Here is a 13,204-nt window from a genome sequence, read left to right as displayed (position 1 = left end):
GAGCGGACTGCTGTTTTTTAAGGACTTAATGCAAAAATCCTCATCAAAGATCCTCTACATGACATGAGTGCACTGTTTTTAAACAAAGATCATCTATTTGACATGAGTGCACTGCTGTTTTTAAGGACCTAATGCAAAAATCCGCATCAAAGATCCTCTATTTGACATGAATGCACTGCTGTTTCTAAGGACTTAATGCAAAAATCTGCATCAAAGATCCTCTATATGACATGAATGCACTGCTGTTTTAAAGGACCTAATGCAAAAATACTCATCAAAGATCCTCCATATGACATGAGTGCACTGCTGTTTTTAAAGAACCTAATGTCAAAATACTTATCAAAGATCCTCTATTTGACATGAGGGGACTGCTGTTTTTTAAGGACCTAATGCAAAAATCCTCATCAAAGATCCTCCATATGACATGAGTGCACTGCTGTTTTTAAAGAACCTAATGTCAAAATACTTATCAAAGATCCTCTATATGACATGAGGGGACTGCTGTTTTTTAAGGACCTAATACAAAAATCCTCATCAAAGATCCTCTACAGTATATGATATGAGTGCACTGTTGTTTTTAAACAAAGATCATCTATTCGACATGAGTGCACTGCTGTTTTTAAGGACCTAATGCAACAATCTGCATCAAAGATCCTCTATACGACATGAATGCACTGCTGTATTCAAGGACGTAATGCAAAAATACTCATCAAAGATCCTCTAAATTAAATGAGTGCACTGCTGTTTTTTTCAGGACCTAATGCAAAAATACCCATCGAAGATCCTCTATTCGACATGAATGCACTGCTGTTTTTAAGGACCTGGTCCAAAAATCCTCATCAAAGATCCTCTATATGACATGAATACACTGCTGTTTTTAAGGACTTAATGTAATAATACTCATCAAAGATCCTCTACATGACATGAGTGCACTGCTGTTTTTAAGGACCTGATGCAAAAATACTCATCAAAGATCCTCTATACAACATGATTGCAATGCTGTTTTAAAGGACCTAATGCAAACGATATAAAAATCTTCTATACATGACAAGGGTGCTCTGCTGTTTTTAAGGGCCGACCGTACTGCAGAGAAACACTAGTCAAAGATTCTCTAAATGAGAGGCGCACTCAGTTGGTTTGAAGGAGCTAATACAAAAACTCTAGTCAAAGATCCTTTATATGACGGGAGAGCTCTTCTGTTTCTGAAGCATTACTACAAAAATGTTGATGAAAGATTTACTATATGACAGGAGAGCTCAGCTGTTCCTAAGAATTTACTGGAAAAAAGAATCCTCATCAAAGATTGTCTATATATGACAGAAGTGCCCTGCGGTTTATAAGCTGTTCCTAAGTACTTACTGAAAAAAAATCCTCATCAAAGATCTTCTATATTCTGTTTATAAGGTCCCATAGTACAACAAAAACACTAAATGTTGGGAGAGTCTTGCTGTTTTTAAGAAACTACTACAAACCATCCAGTCAAAGATTCTTTATATGACAGAAGTGGTCTGCTGTTTTTAGTGACCCAAAGCAAAAACCCTCGTCAAAGATCTTGTGTGTTGCTGTTCACCAGGACCAACACCACTATAAAAACACTGGCAGAAGAGCGCTGCTGTTTTTAGGGAACTACTACAAAAACTCTTGTCAAATATTCTTTGTATGAAAAGGTGTTCTGCTTTTTAGAAGGACTTCCTGAAAAGAAAGATAATCAAATATATTCTACAAAACAGGTGTATGCTCTTGTTTTTAGGGATCTCCTGCAAAAAAAATCATCATTGAAGATCTATATGTGACAGGAGCGAGCTACTGTTTTTGTAAGGACGTACAGTATAACAGAAAGACTAAAAAACCAAGAGAGCGTTGCTGTTTTTAAAGAACTACTACCAAAACGCTTGTCAAAGATCCTTTGTATGACAGAAGTGGTCTGCTGTTTACCAAAAATCCTCATCAAAGACCCTCTGTGTGACACGCGAGCTCCGCTGCTTGTAACGACCTACAGGACTACAAATAAAAAGATCCTCTATGTGACGGGAAAGCCCTGCTGATTTTAACTTAGTGCCAAAAAGTTATGTCAAAGATCCTACATATAACAGGAGTGCTTTGCTACGTTTAAGGACATACTGCTTAAAAGTCAAGTCAAAGATCATCTCTATCATAGGAATGCTTTGCTGTTCTTAATAAACCTACCACTAAAAAGCTAGTCAAAGATCCTCTATATTGCATGAGTGTTTTGCTGTTTTAAGGACAAAAAATACAAGTCAAAGATCCTCTTTATGGCAGGAGTTCTATTTTTAAATACTTACAGTATACAAAAACACTAGTCGAAGATTCTTTAAATAGCAGGAGTGATTTGCTATTTTTAAGGACATACTGCCTAAAACAAGTCAAAGATCCTCTCTATCATAGGAATGCTTTGCTTTTTTTTAATAAACCTACCACCAAAAAGCTAGTCAAAGATCCTCTATATTGCATGAGTGTTTTGCTGTTTTAAGGACAAAAAAATACAAGTCAAAGATCCTCTTTATGACAGGAGTTCTATTTTTAAATACTTACAGTATACAAAAACACTAGTCAAAGATTCTTTATATAGCAGGAGTGCTCTGCTATTTTTAAGGACATACTGCCTAAAAGTCAAGTCAAAGATCATCTCTATCATAGGAATTCTTTGCTTTTTTTAATAAACCTATCACAAAAAAGCTAGACAAAGATTCTCTATATTGCATGAGTGTTTTGCTGTTTTAAGGACAAAAAAGACTAGTCAAAGATCCTCTTTATGACAGGAGTTCTATTTTTAAATACTTACAGTATACAAAGACACTAGTCAAAGATTCTAACAGGAATGCTTTGCTATTTTTAAGGACATACTGCCTTCAAGTCAAGTCAAAGATCCTCTCTATCATAGTAGGAATGCTTTGCTGTTTTTAAAAAAACTACCACCAAAAGGCTAGTCAAAGATCCTCTATATTGCATGAGTGCTTTGCGGTTTTAAAGACAAAAAGACACTAGTCAAAGATCCTCTTAATGACATGAGTTCTATTTTTAAATACTTACAGTATACAAAGACACTAGTCAAAGATTCTTTATATAACAGGAATGCTTTGCTATTTTTAAGGACATACTGCCTAAAAGTCAAGTCAAAGATCCTCTCTATCATAGTAGGAATGCTTTGCTGTTTTTAAAAAAACTACCACCAAAAGGCTAGTCAAAGATCCTCTATATTGCATGAGTGCTTTGCTGTTTTAAAGACAAAAAGACACTAGTCAAAGATCCTCTTAATGACATGAGTTCTATTTTTAAATACTTACAGTATACAAAACACTAGTCAAAGATCCTCTTTATGACAGGAGTTCTATTTTTAAATACTTACAGTATACAAAGACACTAGTCAAAGATTCTTTATATAACAGGAATGCTTTGCTATTTTTAAGGACATACTGCCTAAAAGTCAAGTCAAAGATCCTCTCTATCATAGTAGGAATGGTTTGCTGTTTTTAAAAAAAAAAACTACCACCAAAAGGCTAGTCAAAGATCCTCTATATTGCATGAGTGTTTTGCTGTTTTTTAAGGACAAACATTAGTCAAAGATTCTCTTTATGACAGGAGTTCTATTTTTTAAATACTTACAGTATACAAAAACACTAGTCAAAGATTCTTTATATAACAGTAGTGCCTAAAAGTCAAGTCAAAGAACCCCTTTATGACAGCAGTTCTACTCACAGTATACAAAAACAATAGTCAAAGATTATTTATATAACATGAGTGCTCAGTTTTTTTTAAGGACCTACTACCAAAAATAAAGATTCTTTATACAACAAGACTGCTTTGCTGTTTTTTTTTAAAGACCTACCACCAAAAAAATAGTGAAAGATCCTCTATATTACAGGAGTGCTTTGCTCTTTTTTTAAGGACTTACAATATACAAAAAAAAAAACACTAGTCAAAGATCCTCTATATAACAGGAGTTCTATTTTTAAAGACTTACAGTATACAAAAACACTAGTGAAATAAAGATCCCATATACAACAAGACTGGTTTGCTGTTTTTTAAAGACCTCCCACCAAAAAAGTTATTGAAAGATTCTCTATATTGCAGGAGTGCTTTGCTGTTTTTAAGAACAAAAAAACACCAGTCAAAGATACTCCATATGACAGGAGTTCTATTTTTAAAGACTTACAGTATACAAAAACACTAGTCAAATATTCTTAATATAACATGGGTGCTTTGCAGTTTTTAAGGACCTACTGTCAAAACAAAAATGCAATTCAAAGATCCTCTTTTAGGCAGGAGCTGCTTATAGGTAGGTACTTACTGCTACAAATCAGGTCAAAGATCATCTATATAACAGGACTGCTTTGCTGTTTTTAAAGACCTCCCACCAAAAAAGTTATTGAAAGATTCTCTATATTGCATTAGTGCTCTGCTGTTTTTAAGGACCAAAAAACACAAGTCAAATATCCTCTACATAACAGGACTGCTTTGCTGTTTTTTAAAGACCTACCACCAAAAAAGTTATTGAAATATTATCTATATTGCAGGAGTGCTTTGCTGTTTTTAAGAACAAAAAAAAACACTAGTCAAAGATCCTCTATATGACAGGAGTTCTATTTTTAAAGACTTACAGTATGCAAAAACACTAGTCAAATATTCTTTATACAACATCGGTGCGTTGCAGTTTTTAAGAACCTACTGCCAAAATAAAAATGCAATTCAAAGATCCTCTATTAGGCAGGAGCTGCTTATAGGTAGGTACTTACTGCTAAAAATCAAGTCAAAGATCCTCTATATAACATGACTGCTTTGCTGTTTTTAAAGACCTCCCACCAAAAAAGCTATTGAAAGATCCTCTATATTGCAGGAGTGCTTTGCTGTTTTTAAGGACAAAAAAAGCACAAGTCAAAGATCCTCTATACAACAGGACTGCTTTGCTGTTTTTAAAGACCTACCACCAAAAAAGCTAGTGAAAGATCCTCTATATAACAGGAAGGCTTTGCTGTTTTTAAGGACTTACAATATACCAAAAAAAAACACGAGTCAAAGATCCTCTATATAACAGGAGTTCTATTTTAAAAGACTTACAGTATACAAAACCACCAGTCAAAGATTGTCTAATCTAATGGTGCTTTGCCGTTTTTAAAGACCTACTGCCAACAAAAAAAAATGCAATTCAAAGATCCTCTTTTAGGGAAGCTGCTTATAGGTAGGTACTTACTGCTAAAACTCGAGTCAAAGATCCTCTATATCACAAGACTGCTTTGCTGTTTTTAAAGACCTACCACCAGAAAAAGGCTTGTGAAAGATCCTCTATAAGAGTGCTCTGCTCTTTTTTTAAGGACTTACAATATGCAACAACAACAAAAAACATGAGTCAAAGATCCTCTATATGACAGGGGTTCTATTTTTAAAGACTTACAGTATACAGAAAACCTTACTCAAAGACGATTTATACAACAGGACGATGTATACAACAGGAGTTCTTTGCTGTTTTAAAGGACCAATTTCCAAAAGGGCGTGTCAAAGATCATCTATATGACAGGAGTGCTGGAGCTCTTCCACACTGCATGAGTACAGGTGGTGTGATGAAGTGAGAGTCCATCTGCACTATGAAGCTCCGCCTCCATCCAAGAGGTCTGCGTTTGATGTCCGTCTACACAAATCGATCACTTTCCGGCAGGAAGCTGCTGAGTGTGAGATTATCGCTTATGTTCTCATCGCTGTCCCCCAAGCTGTGGTCCACGCGGACCCCGTTAGTCACCGGCGGACTGCGCTGCCGCACGCCCGCATAGTACCTTTCCGGCATCAGCGCCGACATGAAGGTCATCTCCGTGTCCGCCTCTTTGGGTCTCCTCACTTGGTACTTCCTGGCGGACAGCTTGGTGCAGAGGGCGATGGTGGACACCATGAACACGGTGGCCAACCCCGCCAGGAAGGCAATGGCGATGAGGCAGGGCTTGACCACGCCACGGGTGGAGCAGGACTGCTCCTCCACGCTGAGTCGGTCCTTCGAGGGGACGCAGGGTGGAGTTCTTGTGGTTACCGGGAAGTTGGTGGGAGATGAGGAACTGATGGACCTTGATAGTTCTGCAGACGACTCAGTGATAGGACTTGATGGTTCAGGATCTGGTGTGGAGATCAGGCTTCTTCTCTTTGTCTCGAAAACTGAAGGACTGCTGAGGTTTTGGGTTGAGTCCGAGGTGAGGGAGTTGGACAGTGGCGGTTGGGTAGACTCTGGTGTGGAGATCCAGCCTTCTGTGGCTGTAGTCTCAGAAACTGAAGGACTGCTGATGTTTTGGGATGACTCTGAGGTGAGGGAGTTGGACAGTGACGGTTGGGTAGACTCTGGTGTGGAGATCCAGACTTTTGTGGGTGTAGTCTCAGAAACTGAAGGACTGCTGATGTTTTGGGATGACTCTGAGGTGAGGGAGTTGGACAGTGACGGTTGGGTTGACTCTGATGAGGAGATCCAGACTTTTGTGGGTGTAGTCTCAGAAACTGAATGACTGCTGATGTTTTGGGATGACTCTGAGGTGAGGGAGTTGGACAGTGACAGTTGGGTAGACTCTGGTGTGGAGATCCAGCCTTCTGTGGCTGTAGTCTCAGAAACTGAAGGACTACTGATGTTTTGGGTTGAGTCTGAGGTGAGGGAGTTGGACAGTGACGGTTGGGTAGACTCTGGCGTGGAGATCCAGACTTTTGTGGGTGTAGTCTCAGAAACTGAATGACTGCTGATGTTTTGGGATGACTCTGAGGTGCGGGAGTTGGACAGTGACGGTTGGGTTGACTCTGGTGTGGAGATCCAGCCTTTTGTGGTTATAGTCTCAGAAACTGAACGACTGCTGAGGTTTTGGGATAAGCCTGAGGTGGTCAACGGTTCGGGATTCTGTGGTGTGGACATCGGATCAGTCGATGTTCCTCCAGTTGTCCCAAAGCCTGATGAGCTTCTGAGGTTTTGAGATGGGTCCGACGAGACGGAGTTGGACAACATTGGTTCAGGAGACTCGGGTGCGGAGATCAGACTTCTTGTAGCTGTTTGAGGAACTGGAGGACTGCTGAGGTTTTGGGATGAGTCTGATGTGGTCAACGGTTCAGGAGGCTGCGGCGTGGACATCCGATCAGGACTGGGGTTTCGGATCAAGACTGGTGTAGAATTCATTCCCAACTCCATGATGGGTGACGTTGTCGGAGAAGGTCTGGACGACTGATGACCGTCTTTAGGTTGTGTCCCAGAGATAGTCCCCTCGCCAGCTGCTTCTGGAGAGTCTTTAAAAGTCGCCGTTTTGAGTGTCGTCCCATCAGGTTCGTGATCTGCAGAGACGCCTCCAGGTGGAGTGGAAGCTTCCTGGCGAAGAACGTGTTCATCCGTCCCCGTCCCCGTGGTCGTGAGAGATGCTACTGAGACTATCATTGTCCACAACAAGAACCGGTAGGTCTTCAACCTGAGGACCATCATTGCTCGCTGGAAGACCTGAAAGAAGAAGATAAACAAAAGGGAGCCACATGAGGAACATCTGCGTGCGTGTGGTGTGGTGATGAAACTCTTTCGCCACACCCTTTGCGACATTCTCAGCAAAGTCAGGTCTGTCCTCTAAGCGTCTCTTTGAAGGTATTCTTGTCTACAAGCCATTCTCCCGACGCGTCTCCTTACCTTGTCTGCCGCCGGAGCTGGAAGAAAAACGCCGCGTTGAGGTCGTGCCGGTCCGGAGTACGAAGACGAGGACGCCGCAGCACACGCTGACACATGCCAACAACGAGACAGGAAACTTTGCAAGAAGGAAGTCAAATATGTCGTGTTAGGAAGTCACGTGTGCCAAGGTTGAAGATGCAAGTCAGGTTTGAACCCGGCGCCCAAAACCACTCCTTGGGATTCTAATACTTTTCAATATGAAATAATAGGGATGTATCTTCATTTGTATGATGTCATGCATGTACCATTGCATGATGTCATCATAATAAGCAGCCATAATGCCAGTAGAGACAAAATGCTAAAATTGTATGCTTAGTAAAATTCTAAATAATTACATATGTGTTTTTAATTGCATATATTTATATGACAACACAAACTTTAGGTATCAACAAATTATCATTTTATCGTCCATTGGAAAGCATGTACTATTTGAATTCAAACATATGTTTTTAATTTGTTGTAATTGCAAAAACTAATACAAAAAAATATGTTAAATGTGTTTTTTTCACGGTGGCAGAGGGGTTAGTGCGTCTGCCTCACAATACGAAGGTCCTGCAGTCCTGGGTTCAAATCCAGGCTCGGGATCTTTCTGTGTGGAGTTTGCATGTTCTCCCCGTGAATGCGTGGGTTCCCTCCGGGTACTCCGGCTTCCTCCCACTTCCAAAGACATGCACCTGGGGATAGGTTGATTGGCAACCCTAAATTGGCCCTAGTGTGTGAATGTGAGTGTGAATGTTGTCTGTCTATCTGTGTTGGCCCTGCGATGAGGTGGCGACTTGTCCAGGGTGTACCCCGCCTTCCGCCCGATTGTAGCTGAGATAGGCGCCAGCGCCCCCCGCGACCCCAAAAGGGAATAAGCGGTAGAAAATGGATGGATGTTTTTTTGTTTTGTTTGGCATGTAGGAACAGGGATGAATAGATAAAAACTTTATTTCAGAACAGGGGTAGGGAACCTATGCCTCGGGAGCCAGATGTGGCTCTTTTGCTGACTGCATCTGGCTCTCGGATAAATGTGAGCTGACTTTGCTTAACATGATAAGTAATGAATAATTCCACTTGTAATAAGTGTTAAAAATAATGTTCAAAACATACTCATGCATTTTTAGTCCATCCATCCATTTACTACCGCACCTGTTCAAGAAGTTGCGTTAAGAAGTTATTTATTTATTATTGGTTAGTGTGGGCCTTGTCCTCCTGGGGGTTCTTCAGACCACCAAGCACCGACATGAGAGCCCGTTTCAGGGTTACAATATTGTTTTATTTTTCAATAAGTCTGTTAGTTTCTTTCCAGCAATTGTATTTTTCTCTTTCGTTCTCGCTCGCGCTCTGGCTCCAGCCCCAACCCCGTCTCTCCTCCTGGCTGCTGCTTGTAACAGAGCGACAGCTGATTAGATAACAAGGCTCAGGTGGGCCATCTACACACCTGTCGCTGATTTCGAGGCCGGTCCTGGCACACCACAGTTTGCTGCAGGCCGGCGGGCCACCCCCCCTGCCACAGTTAGCTTCAGAATAACAATGTTGTTACAAAGATAAGAGACCTATTATACTCTAGAAATGTTGTTCTTACTTAAAAATGCACGCGTTTAGTTGTGTTCAGTGTTAAAAAAAATATCATATGGCTCTAAGGGAAATACATTTTAAAATATTTAGCTTTTTGGCTCTCTCAGCCAAAAAGGTTCCCGACCCCTGTTTCAGAATGATGGAAAAAATTGCTAAATGTAAAAATGAGTAATAATACTTATACTTACTGTATCAGCCACCTCATTCAGCACTCCATGGTATAAATATATTGTATTTAATGGATAGTAATAAAATAATACAAATTAAGATCATAACTTTTAACATGATATCATATATATGTATGCATGCAAGCATTCATGTATGCATGTATACATACATGTATGTATGTATGTATGTATATTTGTATAAGTATGTATGTAAATATATCTATGTATATATATATATATATGTACTGTATGTATATATGTATGTATGTGTATGTATATATGTATATATGTATAAATGTATGTATATGTATATAAATATGTATGTATATATGTAGGTGTTGGAAAAATCACAAGACTACTTCATCTCTACAGAACTGTTTCATGAGGGGTTCTGTAGAGATGAAGTAGTCTTGTGATTTTTCCCACACCTACATATTGCGCTCTACCACGGTATCGAGCACTATTCTCTGGATAATCCAATCAAGACATATGTATGTCTATATGTATGTATATATATTAATGTATATATGTATTTATGTATGTATATATGTGTATGTATATAAATATTTGTATATGTGTGTGTATATATGTATATATATATATATATATATATATATATACATATATATATATGTATGTATATATATATATATATATATATATATATATATATATATATATATATATATATATATATATATATATATATATATATATATATATACACACACACAACACCTGAATGCCCCTCCCCCCTACCTATGCCCATGTGACCTACAATTCCTGAACTTAAAGGAACACACATACTGCTCCAATCCCGGGAGGAGCTGGACGAAGTGGCAGGGGAGAGGGTAGTCCGGGCTTCTCTGCTTAGGCTGCTGCCCCTGCGACTCCACCTCGGGTAAGCAGAAGAGAAATGGATAGATTTATCAAGGTCTCACTTTCCACCTCGGTCCTTACCTGACCCCACTTGCTGGACGTAAAGGTGCAAAGACAAAGACAAGTGTGAAGGACTGGAACATGGTCTGAGGAGAGAATTTGGAAAACCCTGGCAGGACTTTAGACTGGGTCCATGTGACTGGCACTTGAAGATGGAGACACCTCCGCTGCTGGTGCTCCAGCCACTCGCTGATGAGGTGGTGGGCGATGGCGTGCGGTCCACACTCAGCTGTGCCAAAGCAGTGTTCACGAATGCTGCTGGCATCATCAAGTCTCACCTCGGTGTGGGCGGGGCTAAGAGGCGTGGCAGCCCATCATGAAAGACCTGTGTGGGTGGGGCCAGTGCTGCCAGGCTGTTCCCCACATGTAGGCCCGCCTCCTATAGGCTCTCACCTGCACGCGAACAGGACACATACACCTTGAACCATGCCAGGGCGCCGTACACGGTGCTGTGTTGGACACTCGGACAAGAGAGAGCTACCGTGGGGTATGAGACCACGCCGCTGCTCCCTCTGACTTCCTGCCTGGTTGCGGCAGGTCACCTGACCGGTCGTGCCGCAGAACTTTCGGGTCTGATGTCAATGCATTAAAGCCTTGCCCTGAGAGAGCCCATTTACTAAGTACACAGGAAGTAACCCCGAGGTTGTATTGGCATACTTGCCAACCGTGAGACCTCCGATTTCAGGAGGTGGGGGGTGGGGGGCGGGGGGCGTGGTTAAGAGGGGAGGAGTATAATTCGCCAACTCGAGGATTTCATATATATTTCATATACATATATATATATATATATATATATATATATATATATATATATATATATATGTGTATGAAATACTTGACTTTCAGTGAATTCTAGCTATATACAGTATAAGTTTTTTATTATAAATATAAATAAAATAAATAGTTGAATTTCCGACGGCACTTATCAAATACACAGTAATAAAAACACAGTTGTTCTACTAACTGTACTGTGCTTGCTGGTTACTAAAAAAAAACAACAACACTTATCTTTCACTATTTAAGTAACCTTTGTTCTGCCATTTGCGTATTGGCGAGCGATCTCCGAATCCGGGAACATGTATCACGGATTTGTTGTAGACATCCGCAAATGAGAACGGGATGTTGCTTCCAGCTATCAGCATAGCCATCTTAGTCTCAACATAAGTTACACCATCGGGTCTCCATTTTGCGAGGTGGCCCATAATTCTGGGTTGTGAACGATGCTGCGCTGCGGACGCTTTGTGCTTCGTTGACCGTTCATAGCTGAGTATATCCGTTCACCGCATTCAATGGAGAAGTCTGTTCTACAAAATTTACAGGCAACATACCCCTTCCCCTTCGAACTCTCCTGAATAAACTGAAATTCTTGTTTCCAATCGTTCTGGAACTTGCAAGCGTATTTCTTCATTTTGCTTGTCGATAGTGTAATATATTGGGTTGGAGTCAATAACCAGGCGACATGATGAAGTTACGTCTGGGTTGGAGTCAATAACCAGGCGACATGATGAAGTTACGTCTCTTTACTGTGGGCTTCAGAACAGACTCCCTAATGCATGTTCCTTGACTGAACTTAAATGTAGAATATATGTGGAATATATTTACATTCTATTCTATTCTATGTACAGTAGAAGGCAGTATTGTCCTGTTTAAGAGGTTCACAACATTGCTGAGTCAGGTTCTCATGGAGCTGGAGAGGGCGTGGCCTCCAGCTCCGCGAGACCTGATCCAGCTGCCCTGGCCACAAGTCAAAACATAAGTGACACGTTTTGTTCTTACCCACGTCCAGGCAGAACCGGCTCCTGCAGCAACAACCCATCGCTACCCAGTTTCTGTAGAACCGCTTGTGTAACGGGTCTGGACTTGTGATGAACTTGCAGTAGGCGCACACATTGAACTTTTTACAGGAGGTGTTATTCTGAATGTAGCTGCTGACAGAAGCACATTGTGTGTATAAGCTATATAATTTCATAGTTGTTTGAATAAATGAATACAATGTATAAATATAAGTTCATATTTTTACATACTATGTGATTAAAAGTGTATTTCCTTTGGGTAATTCATGCAAGTATATGTTAACTTTATTTTTTGTTACAAAACCCATGTAAATCGGAGGGGAACATATTTTTTTGTTCCGGTTTGGTCACGTTGTTGGTGGGACATTTAATATGTGACGGAATCAGCGTTTATTATTATTTTTTAAATTTTTATTTTATAAACCTTTATTTATAAATTGCAACATTCACAAACAATTGAGCAATAATAATCAAAATAAGTACAAAACAGCACCGGTGGGTTATAAACTCAACAATGTAACCTAAATCGAATGTATTATAAAACTAAATTAGTATTATAAAACTTCAAAGACAATAATGATGAATATTCAATAACATTGCAAATTCTTGCATCCAGCACACCTTACAACAGTGGTAATAAAAGATGCAACCTATGCTTGGAAGAAAAACTGTTTATTATATATCATCCAGACCTGTCATCCCTCAACAAGCGCAGTGAAATCATTTCAACATGCCACCACAGAAGGAAACACCTCCGAGGTAACACATGCCCCTACGCCTGCTTGTACCCACCCACTCTGTGCCCTATATAAACCATTGTATGTGAATGCTTCCATTAAAATCTCCTGATGATTGAGGGAACCCCTCATGAAACAGTTCTGTAGAGATGAAGTAGTCTTGTGATTTTTCCCACACACACATATATATATATATATATATATGTGTGAATGTGAGTGTGAATGTTGTCTGTCTATCTGTGTTGGCCCTGCGATGAGGTGGCGACTTGTCCAGGGTGTACACCGCCTTCCGCCCGATTGTAGCTGAGATAGGCGCCAGCACCCCAC

The 13,204-nt window shown here is 40.1% G+C and overlaps 1 protein-coding gene across 1 annotated transcript; it reads right to left on the bottom strand.

Annotated features, from left to right (window-relative positions):
• Window positions 1-5,372: 5,372 nt before the first annotated feature.
• LOC133535813 (mucin-2-like) lies at window positions 5,373-7,779 on the bottom strand. The gene is made up of 2 exons (XM_061875774.1): window positions 7,643-7,779; window positions 5,373-7,462 (listed from the first exon to the last, which is right to left on the bottom strand). The coding sequence occupies exon 2, from the start codon at window positions 7,445-7,447 to the stop codon at window positions 5,645-5,647; it is 1,803 nt and encodes a 600-aa protein (XP_061731758.1). The 5' UTR covers window positions 7,448-7,462; window positions 7,643-7,779; the 3' UTR covers window positions 5,373-5,644.
• Window positions 7,780-13,204: the final 5,425 nt, after the last annotated feature.

This window comes from Nerophis ophidion, linkage group LG17 (assembly GCF_033978795.1).
Source record: "Nerophis ophidion isolate RoL-2023_Sa linkage group LG17, RoL_Noph_v1.0, whole genome shotgun sequence".
NCBI classification, from domain to species: domain Eukaryota; kingdom Metazoa; phylum Chordata; class Actinopteri; order Syngnathiformes; family Syngnathidae; genus Nerophis; species Nerophis ophidion.
This window is presented reverse-complemented; position numbering and strand designations above follow the sequence as displayed.

What these genes read in the sequence shown, in the direction of transcription:
- LOC133535813 (XM_061875774.1), bottom strand. Translation starts at nt 7,447, where the DNA reads ATGATGGTCCTCAGGTTGAAGACCTACCGGTTCTTGTTGTGGACAATG.